The sequence below is a fragment of the Alligator sinensis genome, unplaced genomic scaffold (assembly GCF_000455745.1).
Source record: "Alligator sinensis unplaced genomic scaffold, ASM45574v1 scaffold404_1, whole genome shotgun sequence".
Taxonomy (NCBI): Eukaryota; Metazoa; Chordata; order Crocodylia; family Alligatoridae; genus Alligator; species Alligator sinensis.
The window spans coordinates 5,892,804-5,912,278 of record NW_005841839.1 but is presented as its reverse complement, the minus strand read 5'-3'; the positions used below and the strand labels follow the sequence as shown (position 1 = coordinate 5,912,278).

The 19,475-nt window shown below is 51.4% G+C and overlaps 1 protein-coding gene across 1 annotated transcript in view; it reads left to right on the top strand.

Moving 5' to 3' along the window:
- LOC102380525 (ankyrin repeat and fibronectin type-III domain-containing protein 1-like) overlaps window positions 1–19,475 on the top strand; it is a 412,615-nt gene that overhangs the window by 380,427 nt on the left and 12,713 nt on the right. Inside the window, exons 11-18 of the mRNA XM_025203646.1 lie at window positions 6,946–7,036; window positions 10,830–10,937; window positions 12,765–12,864; window positions 13,278–13,410; window positions 15,737–15,856; window positions 16,486–16,701; window positions 17,552–17,718; window positions 18,124–18,274. Of these exons, the coding sequence (XP_025059431.1) occupies window positions 6,946–7,036; window positions 10,830–10,937; window positions 12,765–12,864; window positions 13,278–13,410; window positions 15,737–15,856; window positions 16,486–16,701; window positions 17,552–17,718; window positions 18,124–18,274 (1,086 nt within the window). The remainder of the gene's footprint in view (window positions 1–6,945; window positions 7,037–10,829; window positions 10,938–12,764; window positions 12,865–13,277; window positions 13,411–15,736; window positions 15,857–16,485; window positions 16,702–17,551; window positions 17,719–18,123; window positions 18,275–19,475) is intronic.

Sequence of the window (19,475 nt, the reverse complement as noted above, 5' to 3'; positions counted from 1 at the left end):
ATCTTCTGCCCAAAGGGAAGCAGTGCCAGAGTTATGTGAGGACAGCTCAGCAGAGCCATTGCCTTTTCTTCAGCTGGCATTGCCACACCCTTGTCCCACTGCACCCACACCCAGGGCTGGTGTCCACTAAGAGTGACATTCATTCAGGTGCAGAGCTCAGTACTGAGGTGAATTTTATCCATAATTAATCTCAGGGAGGAGGGGAAGCATCGCTACCCCAAACCATGCAAGCTTTGGGAGGGGAAACACACACCATGCCACAGCACCCAGGGCCAGGTCTTGAGCCAGGGAACTGCTTACAGCCCCAAGTAGTGGTGTGACAGATGCCTTCTATCAGCATCCTGCACAAAGCTGTTTTGTGATCAGTTTGGGGCCACATTTTCCAGGGAGAGGCCAGCAGGTGGTCTTGAATGCTGGGCTCAGATCTGGGCACTCATATCTCTGATTCCCCTCCATCTGGTTGCCATGGGCAAGAGTATCTACAGATAATAAGTCTAGACCTCTGTCTGCAGCTATACATGTTCATAGTGCCTCTTACAGAGAAACAAGGCAAAGGCAAAGTCAAAGGAGTGCTTAAAAGATAAGAAACAGGATCACACAGTCTTGGACACATGTGTGCTCACGCTGTGAACACACAGTGATGTTCCCAGCTTGGCGTGGCTAGTTGCAGGGCAGAGGAGTAGACCCTGTGGCAGTGTGTGCCAGGAAGATCGTTATTCCATCCTGGGACCACTTTGGCTTCTGTGTTCCCCATCCCTTCCAGATTAACACACTGATAGCCTAGGGCTAGGTTCAGCACGTCTTCCAAAATCACTTAAAACTTCATGTGATTGATGCCCTATGCTGTATATAGGCTTATGGACTCAGAATACCAAGGGAAGATTGTATTTTGGGCACAATGTAGCCCAGGGCTAAGTTCAGGCCCCCTGATGCTGGAGGTAATTGCAACTGTGTTGAACCTGTAAGCCAACACTGGTTGGCTTAACCTGTGTTCTCTTCTGTGATAAACCAATACAGTCCCCAGAAAGGCCTCAGACTCTGCAAAGATCATAATAATGCAAAAAGTGTTGCCAGCTCCATAACCCCTAGAAGGCTTTTGGTCATCAGATAAGGGGTAGCACTGTTCAAGAAGGGGGCATGGCCAGGGCAGCCAGGGTGCAATCAGGGTCAAGTTTTCCCCTGGATATCCATGCAACCACCCTTATTGTAAGGACAGGGCTCTGGATCAGGGAGTGCCCTGAATACTATGACCCCTTCTACCCAAGTCCTGTGCCTACCTTTTGGTGTTTACTATGCAGATTACAGATTGGTGGAGGTGATATATCCCACTCTAAATCACACCCAGAAGGAAGGCATAGCTCATCTTGGTGCACTGGAGAGAGGGCAGTCGCCATCATCACTCTGTGTGTGACATTTTCTGTATGGCTCCAAATCTCCATGAGAAGATCAGTCTTTGTGAGACAGGAGGGTGGCGTCTGTCCTCAGCTGCACAGCCTTGACTGCCTTTGCAGGGGAGGGCACAGGGAGAAGGGAATCTCCAGGCCTGCAGGATGTACATGACTTTCTCAGGCAAGAGGGAAAATAGGTTCATTCAACGAGCATCTGATTTATCCTGTCCCCCACTTTGCTCCTGTCTCCATCCATGCTCCCCCTAGCCCATAAATCAGGGGCTAGTTCCACTGCCACCTGCAAAGATCAAACCCTCTCACCAGTTCCGTAGCTAATTGGAGATGAGATTCAGCCTCTGTTTCCAATGCCGAGAGCTTAGTAAGGTCATGGGCTGGTTTGGGCCAGGGCTTCCTGCTGTTTTATCTCTCTGAGAACCACAGGGCCCGCGCTGCCTGTCAGCTGTCTCCTTCCCATTGTGCTGTGGATCAGTTCCAAGAGCATGAACAGGAGCTGGGGCTTGTGCGCAAATGCTTTGCTTGACAACAGGTTTTGTCTGTGGAAGATGGGGCTGTTGCTTGAAAGCTTATGCCCCAAGGTCTCCAACCCACACCCCAGTCAGTGCACAGCATTCCTAGTTGGAACAGGTCTCAGGAGGCAGAAAGGCTCTAGGGCAGTGGTCCCCAACTGGCCAATCCCGATTGACCAGTCCATCTTGGAGCCTCTTTTAGTCAATCCTGGGGGGCTGGGTATGTGTGCACGCCCCCCTCCACAGCCCAGCAGGTCAGTCTTGGGGAGGGAAGAAGTGGGAGCCAGATTGAGGGCCCCGCGGTGAGGGAGGGATGGTGTGGCCCAGCCAGGAGCAGAGGAAGATAAGTGGGGCCCCAGCCCTGCCGGAGTGGTGGAAGGAATGGAGCCATGGGGGGGCTCCTGCCACTAGGAGCACCAGGGCAGAGGCTCTGGGGGCATGTGCCCCCCCATCTCTATGTGGGGCAGAGGTGGCTGCCACTGCAGCTGGCCACATGCAGGCGCTGCTCAGCCCAGTGACAGGATGCACGTGGCATCCGGCCGCTCCCAAGCCAGCTGCACCAGGGCTCAGGGCTCAAAGCCCAGCCCACAATGGCAGCTGCCTCCACTGCACACAGAGTGGGGAGGCACGGGTCCCACCCCCAAACACGGGACAACGTGGGTGGCTGCAGCAGAGGCAAGGGAGAGAGTGGGGCTGGAGCAGGGGCAGGCCCTGCAGCCGGGGCGGGGCAGGATGGAGCTGTGAGTGGCTTGTCCAGGGGCTGTGGGGAGCGGGGGGCATGCACCCTGGAGGGCATGTGAGGCACGTGCTTGTGGCTCTGCCTGCAGGGCAGGGCAGGCTGCAGCTGTGGGCTGGGCTGTTCCTGGCAGGGGGCTGGCCCGTGCTGCACTTTGGCCAGGCAGTGGTGGCAGCGTTGCTGGGAGCAGGGCTGCAGCCACCTGAAAATTCACTGTAGCCCCACCAACCCCTACTTCCAGCGCTGCCACCTCCCAACCCAAGCACAGCCCAGCCCAGCCTCCAAACCTCAGCCTGCAGTGGCAGCCACCCCACCCCGCCCAGTGCAGATCCCGGGCACATGGCCCCCATGCCCTTGTGGGGGTGGGGAGGAGGAAGGCTGCGCCAGGCTGTTCCCGGTGGGGTGGCTGGCTCGCAGTGCGCTCGGGGCAGGCCGCAGCAGTGCAGGGAGCAGGGGTTGGTGGGGGCTACAGCGAATTTTCAGGTGGCTGCAGCCCCGCTCCCTGCACCGCTGCCGCCCATCCCAAGCACAGCATTCACCAGCCCCTCTGCCAGGAACAGCCCCGCCCCAACCCACAGCTGCATTCTGCCCCTCCCCACCCCACATGCAGATCCAGGGGCATGTGCCCCTTGAGCCCTCCCGGGGTGTGTGTCCCCCCACTTCCCCGAGCCCCCCAGATGAGCCCCTCGAGGCTCTGTCCTGCCACACCCCAGCTGCAGGGCCTCCCCCTGCTCCTGCCCCACTCCCTCCCTCACCGCCACTGGTGGGGAGGCAGATCGAAGCCCCAGTGGTGAGGGAGGGAGTGGGGCTAGGGCTGGTAACTCAATCTGCCCTGCCCCCCCTCCCACAGCCCTTTCTCCTCCCCCCACCTTTTCCTCTGTCCTGCTGGGGGGGCATGCCCCCAAATAATTTATTCTCCCTGTCTTGATCTGACCCCCCTCCCCCCCCTTCCCTCCCCACAGACTTACCTGCTGGGTGGGGGGGGAGGGGAGGGGAGGGGGTGGCAGTAGATGTTGGGTTGTTTTTAAATTCCAAAAGTGATTTCCTACTTAAAAAGCTTGGAGACCACTGCTCTGGGGACTCCTTAGCAGGCATGCAGAGAATGTGGGAAGGGCTCCTCACTGGCTGGAAGAAACCTTTCTTGTTGGAAGAAGCTTCCCAGTAAGAGATTGAGACTGAGCTAGAGGAGCAAAAGTAAGATGCAGGGGCTGATAAGGATCTAGAGGCAGGGGCTGAGAAGGATCTAGCCATGTAAGATAAACCAGCATATATCAAGTTCTTGTGTCTTCCTTTCCCCTCTAGCAGGTTGGTTTTTCACTTGCCCTAGAGTACAAATGAGACAAGGGAGAAGGTCACCCCTAGGGAGCCCTGGGAAAGTTGATCGTCTTCCAAAATCACTTATAACCCCATGTGATTGATCCCCTCTGCTGCATACAGCCTGCTGGACTCAGAATACCAAGAGAAGATGCACACCAGTGTTGGGATGCACCTACCGAGTCAGATGGGGGCATGGGGCAGGCACTGCAGGAAAACCTGGAGAGCAACTGTCTGAGTTAGGTAGAAGATGCAAGACTAAAGCTCCAGGGCAGGGTGGTGTATGGATCTGGGCAGGAAGGAGGATGGGATGTTGACGTTACAACAGGGCAGTCAGAGAAGAAGGTCTGAACTGGGTCTCTGACTTCCCAGCACAATGATGTAACCACCACAACACAGTAAGCCATGTTTCAGGCCCTTCCTATGTGATTATTTTGAAACTGGCCCCCTGGGCAGCTGCAAGATGGGGGTGATATGTGGAGTAAGGAAAAAGAGCACAAGCTAGAGCAGGGGCGGGCAATTATTTTGGGTGGAGGGCCGCTTTCTGAGTTTTGGCAAGCCATCGAGGCCCAGGGCAGATTAACATTAATTTTCTAAATTTTTTAGGAGCCCCGCGGGTCGGATAGAATGGCTTGGCGGGCCACATCCAGCCCGTGGGCTGCATTTTGCCCACCCCTGAGCTAGAGGATATTTGGCTAAATGAGGTAGCTGCTGACCTAGAAGACTGGAAACCCTTGTTCTTTCCTGAACCCTTCCTCCCAATGAGGCAGAAACTTCCCTCTTGCACTGGGCTCCACCCATTTTTTTCCAATAGCTGTGTTAGTGGCTCGGCTTGATAAGGAGCACCAGAGGAGGGACTGGATAATGGCTGACCTATGGCATGCATGGAGCACTGTGATAGGAAGTCAGAGACACCCAGGTTCAAACCCGCTCTGGGCAAGGGGGCCTAGAACCCAGGCCATCCAGCTTCCCAGGTGAGTGCCCAAGATACACATTTCTGCATTCCTGTGGCTAAGTCTGGTAGTCATGGGTCCTGGCCAACTCCAGTTCTGGACATCTAAGGCTGCTACACATCCACAGTGGCGTGACCCAGCTGTTACTGCACGTGCCCAGTCTTCGTCACTGCAGTCACACATCTTGTCTACCTGCATAGGTCTGCACATCCAGGAATAGAATGCCAGCCTGAGTTCAAGCAGCATTTTTGGCACTTAGACAGCCACGGTGCGAGCTTCCCACTGTGGGCTCAAGCTCCCCGCCCAGCTGCCCTCCTCTGGGGCTTCCACGGCCCAGTGGGTGAGACCCAGCATGGCAGGGCAGAGAGGGGCTGGGCAGAGAGTCTCGTGCCGCCTCTGGGAGTCTCACACCTGCATAGTGAGGTGCCCTGTGCCTGCCCAGCAGTAGCAAGGGTCACAACTCTGTGCCTCTGCTCCTGCTGCTGCCAGGCGAGCAGGAGGCACCTTGCCATGGCAGCATAGGGCTCATGTCAGTGGCACTGAACTTCCCCTCCTTGCTCTGCCCTGCTGCACTGGGTCCTGCCCACTGAGCTGCAGAGGCCCTGGGGGGAAGGACGGGGAGCCCCAAGCCCACAGGGGGCAGCCCACACCTGTCTCCGCGCCATGTACAAATCTGGGGGCCACATGCCCCCTCCTGGGAGTGCGCACAGTAGCACGGAGCCAGCTCCACCCCACAGACAAGCTGCCCTCGGCCCCATGCCGCTCCCTGCCAGGGCCCTGCAGCCGCACACGGCGGGAGCTGCTCTCCAGGCTGCCTAGCAGCCATGTGCATATGTGCATGTGCACATGCATGTGTTCTCCCCTGCCTGACCATCCTCCTCCTGCTCCCCCAGGCACATGCAGGCTGGAACTCTGCCAGTCTGTATGGAAAACCTACCATTTCCTGCGTTTTTCTCCTTTAAAGGAGAAAATCTGGGTTTTGCAGATGGAAAATTGGGATCACCGGTAATTACCATGGTTCTGCAGCCTCCCGCATCTCATGCATCAGTATCCCTGCACTTCAAAAGGGCGGTGGGAATGCTTGAACTAAAGCTTGTTGAACAAGCTTTAGTTCAAGCACCCCCACCACCATTTTGCAGCATGGGGGCCACTGATACACAAGACACTGTGTTGCTTTAATTAGAGCAGCTCTCAAACCCACTCTAATTGAAGCACCCCACCCCATGCCCAGAGCACATGTAAAAGTGCCCTAAGTTCCTGTCATCACTGTTGACATCTAAAGACCTTTGAAAATCTGGCCCTGTGACCAGGGCCATCACTGTCCCAGTTTCACAAGCACTGAAAGCATTCATAGATTGTAGAGTCGGAAGGGACCACAATGGATCGTCGTGTCCAACCCCCTGCCCCTGGCAGGAAAGAGGACCGAGGTCAGATGACCCTAGCCAGGTGACTATCTAGCCTCCTCTTGAAGACCTCCAAGCTAGATGATAGCACCACCTCTCTTGGCAGCCCGTTCCAGATCCTGGCCACCTTTACTGTGAAAAATTTCTTCCTAGTATCTAACCTAAATCCACTCTCAACTAGTTTACACCCACTATTCCTAGTCACTCCCTGGGGTGCCTTAGTAAACAGCGCTTCCCCTATTCCCCGTTGACCTCCCCTAATAAATTTATAGGCGGCCACACAAGATCTCCCCTCAGCCGTCTCTTGTGAAGGCTGAAGAGATTCAGCTCTCTCAACCTTCCCCCGCATTGTTCTACTTGTCTTTGGAAAAGAGAAGGAAGGGGTGCCCCATCCACAAAGGTGCTGCACAAACCACAAGCCAGTGACCTTGCTGCAGTTACTTACTGTGAGCGTGGATTGCTGCAAGTTATGTGGGTCATTGGGCCTTGTGGGCTCCCAGAAGGAGGAATGTTGGGCTAACATGGAGACATGCTCCAGGTGAAGGGAATGTTCCTGGCTGTTAATGGTGAACTGTGAGACTTCCCACTCATATTTACTGTCTCTTGTTTTCCTGTTCCCTGCAGGGCACAGCATACTATGTCCAGGTGACTGCTTACAACATGAAAGGTTGGGGACCCCCTCAGGCCTCGGTGCCACCCTTTGCAATCCCCTCAAGTAAGTAGAATCCCCGGGGAATGTGGAAACTGCTGACACTTGGGGCAGTTTTGCTGGGTCAGACCTTCCAGGTTGGCTGCGGAGCTTATAGTGTGATTCCCATTTATGCTTTGGACCACTCTGACAGCATGTGGGGTAGGGGTATTAATGCAGGCGCCAGCAACATTTACACTCACTGTAATGCTCTATACTTCAGGAGTTGCCTTTAGGTAAATGCATTACATCTTACTGGGCAAAGAGATGGAGATTAGGATCAGAAGCCTGCAGAGTGGAGCTTGGGACTGGCTAAAAACAAGAACAGAATCACAGTATAGAACCTAGGGTTGCATAGAGATGGGACTGGGGCAGGGACTGGTTGGAGTGAAGGAGGCAGAAGGTTGAAGGTTAAGGGAAATGAGAAACCTCTTTTTCAATTAACAGCTTTCCCAAGACTGATGTGGAACTCAGTTCTCTGAGTTTCACCATTCAACTGCCATCAGCAAACGTTGTTAAGCTATTAGTGATGCATCCCATCATCCCATTCTCCTAGAACAGGGGCAAGCAATTATTTTGGGCAGAGGGCCACTTACTGGGTTTTGGCAAGCCATTGAGGGCCTCATGACAGGCAGCCAGGGGCAGATAAGTATTCATTTTCTAAATTTTTTAGGGGCCCTGCGGGCCAGGTAGAATGGCCCAGCAGGCCACATTTTGCTCATCCCTGTCCTAGAATAATGGTTCATGGAGAGGATGGCCACCTATTTACTACCTCTACCTCTTTCAACTTTTCCAATAGCTCAATCGGTAGAGGTCTGTGATATGTCTATGAAGGCTCCAGCCCTGCTGATGACCTAATGTAGTGTCAATACGATGCAACACGATGGGATTGCTGTTGTTTGCTTTTAAAAGGATATTATACACAAAAATCTTTACCAAAAGAACAATACTAAAATTGCAAAGTCAAGCACTGAAAAATTAAGAGATGCCTACATTAAGACTGCCTATGCCACTGCAATTCTTTCCCTTGTGTATGCTTTGACACAGTTTTTTGTCTGGCCAGAACACTTTTGTGGCAGAAGTTGAAATGTGTGCCGTGAATGAGGCAGGGGACTGCAGGGACAGAGAACACAGATTCTGCAGTTGAATGTACCATCAAGAATTAATTTCTAGTTCAGTCTCTGCCAGAGATCCAGCATGAGATGAGGCAAGTCACTCAAGCTTCTCACCAGCAGCTGCAATGTGTGTGTTGCACAGTGTCTAGGTGCCTGACTGGAGACCTTGGGTTCTCATGTACAGACTTGTCAAGCAGTCATAATTGCAGTTAAAGAACAGTAACTGTACCATTGCCATATAAAGTGCCATAAAATGCTAACTGCTATGAAAAATCAGGGTCTTGGTGTCGCAATATGGGCACCAGAAATAACTGCATATTTTGACCTTGATCTCTGTCTCTCAGCTCTCTATCTGTAAAAAAAAAAGGGGATAATGCCTTTTTACCTCACAGGAGCGGTATGACAGTAAATTTATTAATATTTCTTAAGTACTCAGATACTGTTTTGAGAGCACCATAGAAAAGTCCAAGAAGGAATGACCAACTCTGTCCTTAGAACAGGGTTTGAATAGTGAGAGACATGAACCATGCTTTGATCACTGATGAGAACACAGCTCATTGAATAGCAGCTCATGAATTGGGCACAGGACATCCTGCACATTGAATGAGGCAGGGTTCCTGTGGAAATTTATTTGTGTATTTAAAGGCTTTATCATAATGCACAGGAACGAGGAGGCTGAATTAAGGTTGCATCAATAACACATTCTGTCTTGGTAGAGGGGTAGACTTAATGCAGCTGCATTAACATAGTTTTTGGCATGAACTGTATAATAATGCCTGTGTGTAAATATACAGAGAGTACTACATTTTGGGTCTGGATCTGGAAGTTTGTGTGCAATGTGGGTAGCCTGTGTAATACAGTATTGTGCATCAACATTGCTAATGTACATATAAATAATATATATATGGTGGGTCTATTCATGTTAAGATGGTTGTATACTGTTCTGGCTGTCAGTAGGAATAACAGTGATACTCATTTTAAAGCTCCTTTACAGTGCCAGAACGGTGTAATGCTGCCAAGGCATAAATTAGACTCTGGCCTGTTGAGTGTGTGTGTGTGTGTGTGTATGTATGCGTGTGTGTGTTTATTAGATCATATTGGTGCACATCAGTACATTGCCTATATGGAATCTAGTTGAAGCTGAGCATACTGTTTATTCAGTTTTTATCTTCTTTACCATTTCTCCCCTCCCTAAGAGTCAGTAACTTTCCCAGTATAATATAGTCAGGCACCTCCCAGGGTGTTTTTAAAGTGCCTAAAAATAGTGCCAAGTTGCAGCCAAAGTTAACAGAGCTGAACTTTCCATGGAAAACAGCAGCTTGCAGGGTAGGGGGTATTTTGACCTAGTAATGTAAAGCTAATGTAAAAGAGCTCTGAGCCCTGGTTCCCCTGTCTCAGTGCTTGGGTACCATGTAATCAGGTAGAGCTGGCACCTGAGTTGGTTAATTTACCTACATGAACTCTATTTTTGACACTAGCGTAAAGCAACTTCAGCTCCAGGAAAGTCCTGGAGAAAGACACTGGAAAGATTTGTCAAAGAATAGTGAAGAGCAACTGCAACAGACATGACTTGTTCTTTACCTTTATTTGTCATCTCCTCCTGCTGGCCACAGCTGTTAAATTCCATCTCCCTGGCTAGCAGTTACCACTGCTGGTTACTAACTGTTGGGTAGGTATTTGGCATAATGGTGCTGAGCATGGCCTTTCTCTCTCCTGAGCCTGAACTGAATGACCTAGAAGATCCAGAGCAACATACACACAGAGAGATCTGTGCCACCCCATGAAGAAGGACCTGGGATCACTCTCCAGGGCCACCTTCTTGTGCAGAGGACAGTGCAGGTGTGCCATAAGCTGCACAAAGGGGGCCACATGCTGAAGAGTCTGTCTGTCCCGTATCTTGCAAGAGAAAGGAGGTTTTTTGGTGGTGTGCTGTTACATCTCCACCTCTTTCTTTAATACTCTCTACTCTTAAAAAAATATCAGGCCAGAATCTCAGTGGGTAGGAGTGAGGCCACCAGTGAGGCCACCAGAACTGCCTCCTTGCCTATTGGTTGAGAATCCGCCCCTGCCAGATGCGCATCTGCTCCCAGCCAGTGAGCCACCCTTCCCCTGTAGTAGTCTGGCTTTCATCTTGGAAACCATGCCCCCTGGTCAGGGGCACAAATAGAGGTTGTTAGTTGAGCCCTCTTACCTGGAGAGGAGCTGGGTACAGCACTGGTCTAACGGCAGCTGTGTGGCAGCTGTTTGATGTGTGACATGAGTGGAGCAGAAGCAAGTGTTTCCACAGCAGTGCTCCCTAGTGCTGTGTACCATGATGTATAGAATCAAAGGACCAGGAGTGACCTGCAAGATGATTAAGTCTGGCCATGGGCAAGAGGTTATTGGGCTCAAATGAGGTCAACGAGGTGCTTAGCCAGCCTCCCCTTGAACACTTCCAAGGATGGTGACTGCACCACCTTTGCTGGGAGTGTGTTCCAGATTCTAGTTACCCCTACGGAAAGGAAGTTTTTTCTTATGTCTAGCTTTATAGGCTTGGCCCTGAGGCCTGGTGATAGAAGGCAGGTTTGAAAGTTGAAGGAAATAGTTGTTTCTGAAAGTAACAGTGAGGCAGGAAGGACCCCGAGGTAGAAGGGGTCAGATGAGGCTCCGTAAGCCTGAGGCAGGAGCAGGAGGACTGAGGTAATGGTTGATCTCCTTGCCCACAGACTGGCGTGAATATGATGGGAGAGCACCAAGACGAAGGGGACAGGCCGAAGCCTTGGACCATCTCCTCAGCCAGGTGAAGACAGTGCATCAGCACTGCGTCTGCCATGGTGAGTCTGGATCTGCAGAAAGGCATAGAGCAGAGCTTGAGGCCAGGCAGTCCCTGCTGGCTTGTAAAAACTGCTTCTAACAGTGAACTTGAAGTAACTCAGGGACAGGCAATTATTTTGGCCCGTGGGCTACATAGGCAGTTCTGGGGAGCTGCCATGGGCTGGTCGGCAGCCCCACCCCGCAACAGCCCAGAGCCCACACACCCTGCAGCTCCTCCACGCCACCGGCAACAATGCACAGCCCCAGCCCCAACTGCAACCCATCCTGGCCTTGCTTGGGACTCACCCTGGCCAGAGCGGACCAGCCAGAGACTGTGTGCAGAGCCCCAACCCATTCCACCCTGCACATGCTCTGGATCACCTGTCCATGCTGAGCAGCAGCAGTTGCCGGGCAGAAGCTGCTGCTCAGCATGGGGGAAAAGCGGCCTTCTCCTTCTCACCACTGCTAGGCCCTTCTTGCTGCAGCTGCCCAGAGCCTGTGCCTTGGCTGTCCTGTGGCTCATCTCTGCCGCTATCGTTGCCACCTCCAGGCCCCGCAGTGGGGCAGTGATGGCAGTGTAGAGGAGCCACAGTGCAGCTCCGGCGTGGGATTTGGGAGGCTGCAGCAAGAGCTCTCCTAGAGCCCAGGGACCCATCAGTGGCGAAGGGGTTGGGCCACTTTTTCGCCACCCTGAGCAGCAGCTTCTGCCCAGTCACTGCTGCTGTCACCGCTTCTCAGCATGATTCAATGAACTTGGAGTAGGCATGGGGTAGGGCTGTGCACGTGGGTTCTGGCTGGTCCACTCCACCAGACTCAGTCTGGATCAGGTGCGGGGCAGGCTGGGGCTGTGTGCACAGGTCCCCACTAGTACCATGGGGCTGGGGCCAACAGCAGCCGCTGCCACCTGTGCTGTGTAGAAGGGCAGTCCAGCTGCAGAGCCGCCCCAGCCCTGCTGCGTGCCCAGGGGGCAGTGGGACTTGCCATGGGCCAGATGGTGCCTGGGCCAGGCAGGACTGAGGGACCTGCTGTGGGCCGTACAAAGACCTTCCGTGGGCTGGATCTGGCCCACAGGCCATACTTTACCAACCTCTGGAGTTACTGGATATGACAGAAGCAAGTGGATAAAGTTGGCTGCTCGGTTTTTAAACTGAATAAATACAGCTGTCCCTCCTTACCTTGCATCCCTTCACTTGTGGCAGTATTGCTCTTGAATGTGTGAGGCATTTGAAAAGTTGTTTTATGGTAGGAAATTTTGCCCGTTCCCTTCCCTGACTGCTACAGCTTTCCTCACAAAAACCACCCTTGCAATCTAGCAGATTTGGCAGCCATCTCAAGTCACAGTTTGGGGACTGGGTTATCTACAGTGTCCTGTCTATGAAGGAGGCAGGCAGACAGACAGAGAGATCATGAAAATGCTCATGCCCAATGCTGGGAAACCTCCAAAAGTTCTGGGGTGTGAATAAGACCTAACTCCTCTGTCTTCTTGTCTTCTCAAATTTATTTGGGCTTGGAAATCTCAGCCTTCCTCTCTGTACCACAGAAGCTCTTCCAGTCTTCAAACTCCAACAGTTGCATGAGCAATTAGAAAGTTAGCAGCAAAGAAGGACTGGTAAGAGGCTATAGAGCCCTTTACCTGTAGGCAATAGGGCCAAATCCAGCACAGAAACAATGTGTGAAAGCTTCTACTACCCATGCATTGTACCCAGGTTTAGTTTGTAGGACTTTTACACCAGTATGTTCAGTGGCACTTGGCACTGTCAGCACTTGCATACTCTGGTGGTTGATGCTGTGTAGGTAACTTACCCACATCCCAGTTTAGTGTTCTGTATGTTCATCTGTTTGCCCAGAACCCTGCAAGAACCAGCCACAGAGCAGGAAGCACTCTGTCTCAAAGAGCCTTAAGCACCTCTTCCACCCTGGCAGCAAGTTCCTGAAGACACTGAAAAGGTAAGAAGGCAGGTCAACAGGGGTGCTAGGAGCTCGTCTCAATACTGCACAGTGTGCAGCCAGTATGGTCTCCCTGCATGTGACAGGAATAGCTATTAAACTTGGCCAACAGCCCATATTTTGAAGGGCTTTCTTACTCTTGGAGGAAATGGGCTTGTCCCTTGGAACAAGACAGTTTTCAAGGGAGTTGGCCTATGACTTGGGTAGGCTGAGCACTGAGCCACGGTAACAATAGACCATAGAAATTGCAGTGGCTTAGAAAGTTTGCCCTGGTTCTACAGACAAATGCCCTCCCTCCTGCCTTTGCTTTCCTGATTCTCTTACTCACTGCTCCCTGCATCCACTCCAAAGGACAGACCTTTCAGAAACTAACCCTTTCTCCAACAGTAAATCTGCCTCCTCTCTCCCCAAAGGGGCCTGTACCTGGCATCCATTTTTTACAAAGATGACAACATTCTAGTCACGCATGAAGATCAGATCCCTGTGGTGGAGATTGATGATACCTACTCTTGCCTGCTCATGCAGGACTTCCTTTGGTTCACCAAGGTAATGTGGTTGGGTACTCTGTCCTGCTAGTGTCTGCAGACCACCTTCGTTTGTACACGGGCCTAACTCACCATCACCATCAGTGGTGGATTTGAGGCTGGGTGCTGTTCACCCAGCAAATAAGCAAATTAGGCACCAGGTGTTGAAGCCAGACTTAGTATTGTGCCTTTTCTGTTAATAAGCATATGTAGTAGTACACATCATGCATTCACTCACCAAGAGCTCCTGGCAGCATGGGGCACTGATTCACATCTCACTGTGCTCATGCCAAGAATGGGGCAGGGAGTTGGTAAGAAGTGTCCTCAAATGCTGGTTTACTTTTGCATTTCAGCCCATTTAATTCATTCCCCAGGTGTGTTCATGTGCTTGGAGCGCTACAGTCTAGGAGCCTCTTCCACTCTGATTATAGGGTCATAGGAAAGTAGAGCTGGAAAGAACCTCACAAGATCATTTAGTCCAACCTTGCGCTCAAGGCAGGATCATCCCCAGCTAAACCAGCCCAGCCAAGTGTCAGTCCAACCTGCTCTTCAAAACTTCCAAGGATGGAGATTCCACAGTTTCTCCAAGTAGCTTGTTCTAATACTTGACCACCCTCATAGTCAGAAAGTTCCTCCTAATCTCCAACTTCAGTTTCCCCTGCTGAAGCTTGAGGCCATTACTTCTGTTGGTTTTACCAGTCTCTAGACCACAGCACACATCTGGTCCCTCAATATTGCCTTTTGAGGCATCTCAGCGATGCTGCTTGTATATGCTCTGCATAGTACGACATCAAGGAGAACTTGTTCCAGTGAGGTAGTCACAAGGCAGCAGCCCATTGACTTAACTTACACCAATACCATCCTTCTATGGGCAGCAGTAGGTCTTGTCTGGGGCAACAAAGCTCAAGAGCATATATTGTTTATAGCGCTTATCCCACTCCCTGTACTCATGGAGAAACCTCCTGAGAGGATGCTTTCACCACAGCCCAGGTGCTGATAAAATGCCTGAAGCCCAGGCCTTCATGTACAAAGGTTACAAGATATGATTGTAATGGGCAGCATGACCCTCTCTTATCTCCTTCCCGCTGCAAACTGTGTGCTACTAAGCACCATCTGTGCTGCTGGGGTTATGTACTTGCTTTTCTCTGTGGGGCTGTTCTGCCTCTTTTTCAGTAGGCCTGTGTTTAACTTTTTCACTGCTGCATTTTGCTGCAGCAGCAACAAAAGCCTCTGACAAAATTTATGCCTAAGACATGAGTAACTGGTTAATTATATCTTAAGTAGTGATCTGATCACATGTTTATTCAATTAATGGCATGATAAAATGAGGAATAAGCCACAAAGTTATTATGCAAAATATGTGTCCTAACTTTGCAGCTGGTTCCTGTCATGCCTTGAATTGAATGTGTGGCCAGTGCTCCCAGACCCTGGAGCACACTGGAGTCTTTAAAGACCCTTGTGCGTTCCAGAGGTTGGGAGCACCTGATCAGCTCATTGGAGCTCCCAGCCATGGGAGCCCATGGAGCCAAGCTTGCTACTTGCCAGTGCAGGGAGAGCCCAGGATCAGGTTCCCCCTGTACCAGCAATATGGAACAATGGGATGTGATGCTTGATCCCATAGTCACACCTCCTGCCAGGCACGTGTGGCCTGGCAGGAAGTGTAACTATTGGGATCCCACATCAGATCCTATCTTGCCTTCAATTTAATGTCATTCAGGCTCTAAGTGCCGGCATTGTTACACTCCCATGAAATCATACACAGCTGTAGGCAAAATATTTTTCTTAGATACTAGTTGTTAAAAGGGATGCTGCCCATGAGTTTAGGCCCCATATTTGATCTACTATACCATACAGTCCTTCTCATCTGGTGAGGAGCATCCTTTTGCATTTCTCTTATTTATGTTTAAAATTTTCTTGATCACAGAGGAATTGTAATGGACGACAACAATTATATGGGACCTACACAAATCCAATATTCTTCCCCTTGCACTCTACCTGCAAGCACTGTAGTTATCACTAGTACCAGTGTTGGGCCAATACTGTAAGTGGGAGTGGAATGAACTAAATCCCCACAATGATTTCAGAGAGGCTGAAATACACTTCAGAGCTTGTATCCCATAAACACACTGTGGAGGGTTGCACTGACTTGCACTGAATTATAGTAAGTGGACAACAAGCATGGCTGGAGGAAGGCTACACTATGGTAGGGGAGGAGCACCAGAAACTCAGTGCTGGCTGAACACCTAGTGTTTCTGATGAGGGGTTGAACACCTCACCTGGGTTGTAGGCATAGTGTGGAATCCTGGGTGGAGAGGGAGCTGCTGATGCCTTTGCTTGGTATGCTGCAGGTATCTTGCATGTGGGATGAGATCCTGTGGCTGCGTCAGTGCGTCACTGTCTCCCAGTCGTCCTGTTCCTGCATCTTGCAAACACGCTTCAAGATGCTGCTAGCCATCTCGCAGATGCAGGTGAGAGGATGGGTGGGTTTGATAGGCATAATCCAGGTCATCTTCCACCAAGGCACAGTCACCACGTAAATCCAGAAGTACCCTCAGGCAGATGTTCTGACCAGTGATTCACAGAGGTGCTGCCATGAGAAACCTCCCACCTCTTCCTGTCCCTGGAAAACGAGCACGGAGGGCTACAGGAGGGAACCTCCAGGATGATAACATAATGTCAGGAGCCACTGAGGGTGAAAGTTGAGTGACGATGACCCCAGGTCCCCATAACATTCCAGTGTAACAAGTGTCCCTACAGTCTCAGTGTCTGTTAGCTCCCAAGCTAAGTACCACAACTGGGTGATATAGGGAGATCTGCTGAACATAGAGGAAAAGGCACCACTCACAGCTCTGTGTCACTAGCAGAAGCAGATTTACTGCTTGCGGGCAAGAAGAGGTCCCTCATGTATATCCTTGGCTGCAACTTGTTGGGCAAAGGATATCCACAGTCTTCATCCCCCTCCTTTGCCTCCATATAGTATCTCAGCAGATGGAAGAGCTAGAATCCTGCTGAGCCAGTAGTGCTGCATAACACAGCTCTTTCTCTGCCACAGCTCTTTCTCTGCCATTTGTGTGTGTGTCTCTCTCTGCCTGTGAAGGGGCTGCTGGGAATCCAGGACCTGGGACAGGCCTTCTTTGAGCCAGTCAAAGACAAGCAAGGCAACATTCTGATCATGACCCTGAAGGAGGTGAAGACGAACCAGACGTTTGAGAGTGTCCGCTGGGTTCCCGTCTCCAAGCTGCAGGGCAGCCGCAAGTCTGTCTCCTCCCCTGAAGAACCTACAGCCCTGGACATATTACTGATCACAGTACAGGTGGCCATTTCTTACCAGAGGAAAGCTGGTTGGGTGGGAGAGGGATCCTGGGCATCCTTAGAACAGAATAAGGCTTGGGGGTCAGTCTGGGTTGTCCCACTCATGGGCACTTATGGCTGCTCCCCTCAATGTGGTATTTATTTCTCCAAGTACTTGTCTAGGCCCTTTTAATCCCTTTTGCTTCCCTTGGTTGTTTTTTTCCCAGCCTATTAGCAAATCCATGCAAGGAATTTCCCTTCCTTGACAGCCTTCCCTTTGTCTTTCTGCCATCTGATTTCTTGCATTGCCGCCTCTCTCCTTTCTCCTCCCTTCAGACCTGTGTCTATCTCAACAAGACCCACTCAAGCACCTGTACAAGGGGCTATTGAGGCTGCTTACACAAAGCCCTTGTAAATGCCAGCTGGGATTAGCGACAGGCCAACCACAAAGGGGCTGGTTCCGACGCTGTCTGAATCTGGGGGTGATTGCGGCATGGGGCTGGAAACCTGACAACAGGCTTCTTTGTGGGATTGCCAGTACTTCCTGCTCCCTGTGGGGCTGGAATGGCCAGAGGAGTGGCTAGGCTCCCAGGGCTTTGGTCCTGGCAGGAGGCTGGAAGTGCAGATGAAATAACTGAACGGAACTCATTCAGACTGCAAAAGCCATTCAGTTTGAGTTGAGCTATGTTCTGGGTTGGTTCCCTCCTCCATAGCTAGGGCTTGAGTAGTGCAGGGATTCTTCCTTAAAACCTGGACAGCCCTGCCACTGTCTCTGCCAATTATGTTCCAGTAGCTAGAGCAAGAGCAGGAAAGAGAGTATGTGCAAGTCCCGCTGTGAGGGTGGTATGTATAGATCTCTCCTTTCTCCTCAGGACAAGCTGGCTTACCATCAGAGAAGCAGCCAGGCCCTTGCCCCAGGTCTCTACCTGGGCTACCTAAAGCTCTGCAGCGCTGTGGACCAGATCCGTGTGCTAGTGCCCGACCGGTTGCCCAACATCCTGTGCCATGTGAAGATACGGTCTAATTCCAATATCTCCAGGTGAGTCTGGTGGAGCACGTGAAGTCAGGAGTAGCTTAATGTGAGCACCCAAGATCAGTTCTCTAACCCAACCCAAAACCCACCCACCTTTGCTGTCTGCCTCTTCTGTTCTAACATTCCTAGAATTAGCTTTACACTGTTCTCCAAACCCAGGCAGTTGCTATGCTGGGCATCTGATATGAAGGATCAAAACCCAGAAGCTTTGCTAGGTTTGACTGAACCATAGTCCAGTGCTCTCCTCTCTATTGCTGTTCCACCAGGGAGCAGGCTGTTAGACAGGGGATCCTGGTTCCTAGTATTTAGAGGAAACACCCTCCTAATGCGTCCGGTCTGACATGCATTCATGAGCCATGATGGATGATGAATCTCTCTCTTCTCTGTGTGTTTGTGTCTGTCCTTCTCCAGGGAGGAGTGGGAGTGGCTGCAGAACCTGGCCAGTGCAGAGGAATCCATTCCCACAGAGCCAGAGTCTGAGACTTCCCAGAACCTCTTGTATCAAGAGCTCCAAGTGGCCATTAAGGAGCTGATGAACCTGGTCAACATCCCACTGCAAGAGGTAGCAGTGGCAGATGAGGAGTGCGGGGAGGAATGAATGGAGCTGTGGCCTGTACAGCCCTGTGGCCAGTGCCGTGGCAGGTGGCCTAGTGCACCCACTTGAGGCAGGGTAGTTCTCTGTCTCCTGGCTTACTGGTCACTGGTTAGCTGGGTCACTAAGTTAGCTGGTTCACTAAGAGCTACAAACACATTTCTCTTTGCTTCTACCCCAGAGACAAAGCTGTTCCTAGGAACTGCTTTCAGAGTGTGGCACTTGTTCTGTCACTACCTTTTACCCAAAACACGGGTTCTGTGCTTTCATGTGTAATATGACCTGGCTGCGCACTCAGGTGTTTTGTTTAATTGTTTTGCTTCTACAATTAACCTCTGTGAGAGACCAGGATTCTTTCTGCCTCTTAGAAATAACCAGCTTCCCAACCAGCCTCTTATTGGAGCTGAGATTCACTGACACAAAGAAGCCAATTGCTTCATAGTTTCATAGTAGGTAGGGTCGGACAGGACCTGAGCAGATCATCAAGTCCGACCCCCTACCATGGGCAGAAAAGGATGCTGGGGTCAAACAACCTGGCTAGGTGATTATCCACCCTTCTTTTGAAGACCCCCAGGGTAGGAGCAAGCACCACTTCCCTTGGAAGTTGGTTCCAGATCCTAGCTGCCCTGACTGTGAAGTAGTGCCTCCTGATGTCTAGCCTGAATCTACTCTCTGTCAACTTATGGCCGTTATTCTTTGTTACTTCCGGTAGTGCTTGGGGGAACAGGGACTCTCCCATTGCCTGCTGGTCCCCCTTGGCCAGTTTATAGATGGCCACCAGATCCCCTCTCAGCCTTCTCTTGTGGAGGCTGAACAGGTTCAGGGCCCGTAGCCTCCTCGTAGGGCCTGTCCTGCTGCCCCCTGATCATGTGAGTGGCCCTCCTTTGATCCCTCTCAATGCTGGCCACATCCCTCCTGAAGTGCAGCGCCCAGAACTGGATGCAGTACTCCAACTGTGGCCTGACCAATGTCTCATAGAGGGGGAGGATCACCTCCTTGGACCTGCTCATGATGCATCTGTGGATGTATGACAAGGTGCGGTTAGCCTTCCTGACCGCATCCTCACATTGGCGGCCCACGTTCATCTTGGAATCAATGACTCCAAGATCTTTTTCTGCCTCTGTGCTGATGAGAAGGGAGTTCCCCAGCCTGTAGATATGCTGCTGGTTCT